At 41.9% G+C, this 3,308-nt stretch overlaps 1 protein-coding gene across 1 annotated transcript; it reads right to left on the bottom strand.

The window, feature by feature from the left end:
- Window positions 1-588: 588 nt before the first annotated feature.
- Window positions 589-2,566, bottom strand: LOC116105416. Its single transcript, XM_031391842.1, has 5 exons — window positions 2,227-2,566; window positions 1,779-1,978; window positions 1,386-1,724; window positions 855-1,193; window positions 589-762 (listed from the first exon to the last, which is right to left on the bottom strand). Exons 1-5 carry the CDS (start codon window positions 2,564-2,566, stop codon window positions 589-591), a joined length of 1,392 nt encoding a protein of 463 aa, XP_031247702.1.
- Between the last annotated feature and the right edge of the window lie 742 nt (window positions 2,567-3,308).

Genomic DNA, 3,308 nt, shown 5'->3' with positions numbered 1-3,308 from the left:
TGAATTTATTGCTTGTAATTGATGAACATGATGAGATTGAGAAATGAGTCATGTTAAGCTTCTTGGGTAATCACCATTGTAGTATTGAATGCTAGAGATAGATTTAAGAATCAATGAAATCAATCTAGGATTCCATGTGCTTAATGAGCTTAGAACTATTAATCTTCAAATTGTTGGGTGCGGAAGTTTAATAGGGAAAAGTAGGGAAACATAGCCTGAGAACGTATGTTTTACAATTTAGAGAATTCGATTTACAATCAGTGCATGTGAATATGGAAATAGCATAATCTAAAGGTTTAATCCATAGAGTCCGAATGAAGTCAAAACCCTAACTGTTTGTTTGAAGTGATAGTACCTTGTTTTTAATCTTGCTTTCATAAATTAGCTTTAACCATTTAGTAATTTTTGTTTTAGTTTTAAGTTTAATTTTCTCCCATTAATCCAAACAAATTCGCTTGCTCCAACTTGAAAACAGTAGAAAACTTAGTGCTTAGCAACCAATCCTCATGGGAACAATACTCACTCATCACTTTATTACTTTGTGCGACTAGTGCACTTGCTATTTATGCATGTTATAGTTTCAACGCATCAGTATCCATCCGGACCAAGGGCTTTATCATTCGGGATAGAGAATACAGCAATCCTAATCTCATCATCAGTGATAGGAGCAATCAAGGCAGAAATCATATCAGCAGAAATGCGCCCAGAAAAATACCTGGAAGCCTCTACGATATGAGGTTGAATAGGGGCAACAAGAAGATCCTGAAAAAAACCCACCACCAAATGCCCTAAACCTTAAATGTCAATAATATGGGTACCATTCCCATCAGTCAAACCGTGGATTAGTTCCAAACCTGCCTATGGATCAACGACTTATGAAAGAACTTAGTATTCTGATCCCCTAAGTTCAGCCACTGAACACGAGATCGCTGCTTAAAAAAAGCCTCATTATCTCGACAAAGACTGAAATACTGGTTGGCAAGGTTCCTCTCCTCAAAGATACACTCAGTAGAAAGGGGGTCCCGATCCAAATTTTCTTGGGCTATTTCCCATTGAGCCCGGGCCTCAATTACCCTGCTGGAGCTATGGCTAGAAACCCTAATATGTAAAGATTTGAGCTTCTGTTTCAATAACCCCAATTTCCGGCTAAGACGGAACATAGGATTGCCTACAATGGGCTCGTCCCAAACTGCCTGAACAATATCCATAAAATTTGCATGATCAGCCCAAAAATTTAGAAATTTAAAAGGGGATGGTACCTTCCCACGGCGGGGACCAAACCGGACAACCATAGAACTATGATCTGAGACATCTTGAGGTCGAAACTCTGAAACTATGGTTGGACGATCAATGAACTAATAAAGCGATGCAAAGACCCAATCGACCTTCCGTAGAATAATCCCATCGCCATGCTGACTATTATGGCAAGTATACCGAAGCCTAGTAAAAGGAACCCCAATCAACTCAACATCATGAATACAGTATCCAAAATCATCCATATAACCATACCACGCAAGATCACCACCCATTCTATTAGAAGCTCCCAAAATGGCATTAAAATCACCCAACACAAGCCATGGTAACCCCTCCGAATCAAACTCCGTCGGCTGATCCCTAAGGCAATCCCACAGGTTGCGATGATTCCCAAGGTCGTTAGAACCATACACAAAAGTAATCCTAAAGGAGGACCCCTTTGAAACATGAGTAACCCTGCAAGTGACCTCCTAAAGAGAGAAATGAAGGCTATTTATGGAGTAAAGAGAAAGATCCCAACATACTAGAACTCGGCAAGCAATAGAATCCGTCGCATTTAACAAAAACTGCCATGAAGGACAAACTACTGAGACCACCGACTGTAGATGAGACTGCTCAACCTTAGTCTCTAACAAGCCAATCAAACCCAAAGAAGAATCAGAAATCCAATTCCTCACCGCGCGTTGTTTCGAGAAGCCATTAAGGCCTCTAATATTCCAACTCCCTATCATTGGAATGGGGAAAGAAACAAGCTAGACAATCACTTGGGCCTAGGCCCCTGCTTTCCTCGACCTTTCCCCTTTACCAGGGGTGGCAGGGAAACTGATCCAGATAAGATGGCATCTGGTGTCTGGAGATCATCACTATGCAGAACAAGCGAGGCAAACCTATTGGAGGAAGTAGATTGCCTGCTCCTAGAACTCGAAAAGGAAGCCTAAGTGTTTTCCGTGTAGTTTGTGAAGCTCATAATACGGTCCTGCTCATCTTCAATAGGAAAAGGCATGTCAAGATCCGACCCAAAATCAAAGTTGGAGAATTCACCTCTACTGGCACGGACAGTCTGCTCATACGGGATCAAAGCCAAAGAAACATCCCCAACTATAGCTACACTAGAATGTATGGTAGTCACCCCATCCGAAACTGAAACCCCAACTGGTGTTAAAACATCCCTCTCATGCTCTCTCTCCCTCTCCCTAATAGGATCAGTAGTAGCTGATTGTCTCAAAGGCTTACGGTCCTTATATCGCATTGCAATACCACTCCCCGATGCCTTTTGGAAGCTAATAACTATCTTACTCTTACCCTGAGCCATAGGTGCAATAGGTACCTCTAGTTAGTGACAAACATGGCCAAAAACACAACATTTGGGGCATTTCTTGGGAGTCCACTCATATTCCACTATAAGCTGAATGGGTTCAGTAGATAACCGACATTGAAATTCAAATTGGCACTTGAGAGGCTTGGCTGCATCTATCTCAACACATACCTGTGCATAATCTAAACGGGTCCGTTCAAAAGTTGTCTTATCACTCGACAACGACCAACCCAACATAGAAGAAACCATGCAAAGTCCTTTGTGAGACCATATCGGATAAGACAGCCCATACCGGAACCTTGGAAATGCAACTTTTATCGAAGGAAAACTGAGCATGCCATTGTTACAAAACAATCGACTTGCCCCCAAACATCCACAGCCCTCTGTCTAGGATTGAATGCATCGCATCCTAGTCCCTAAATCTGAAGATGAAGAAACCAGTACTAATGGACATAACATCCTCCAAACCCGTAGCTTCCCATGCACGAAAAGCAATTGAGCGGGTAGCATGAAATGGCATAGAATACCCCAGGAAATAACCCACAATACAACAAAGCCACTCAACACCGTTGTCATCAATAACATCATCCGGAATATACAAAATGCCATCCTTAATATCAAGGTCCACAGCTTCAAGGGTGAAATAGGACCCGACCTCCGTCACTCTAACTTTATCTACCCAAAAGGAGGACACTGTTGTTGTGCTCTTACCCATACTTTTCTTTTCTAAAAGTGGCTT

The sequence above is a fragment of the Pistacia vera genome, unplaced genomic scaffold, assembly GCF_008641045.1.
Source record: "Pistacia vera cultivar Batoury unplaced genomic scaffold, PisVer_v2 Contig499, whole genome shotgun sequence".
NCBI lineage: Eukaryota > Viridiplantae > Streptophyta > Magnoliopsida > Sapindales > Anacardiaceae > Pistacia > Pistacia vera.
The sequence above is the reverse complement of the archived record's forward strand: the minus strand, read 5'-3'. Positions and strand labels throughout refer to the sequence as shown.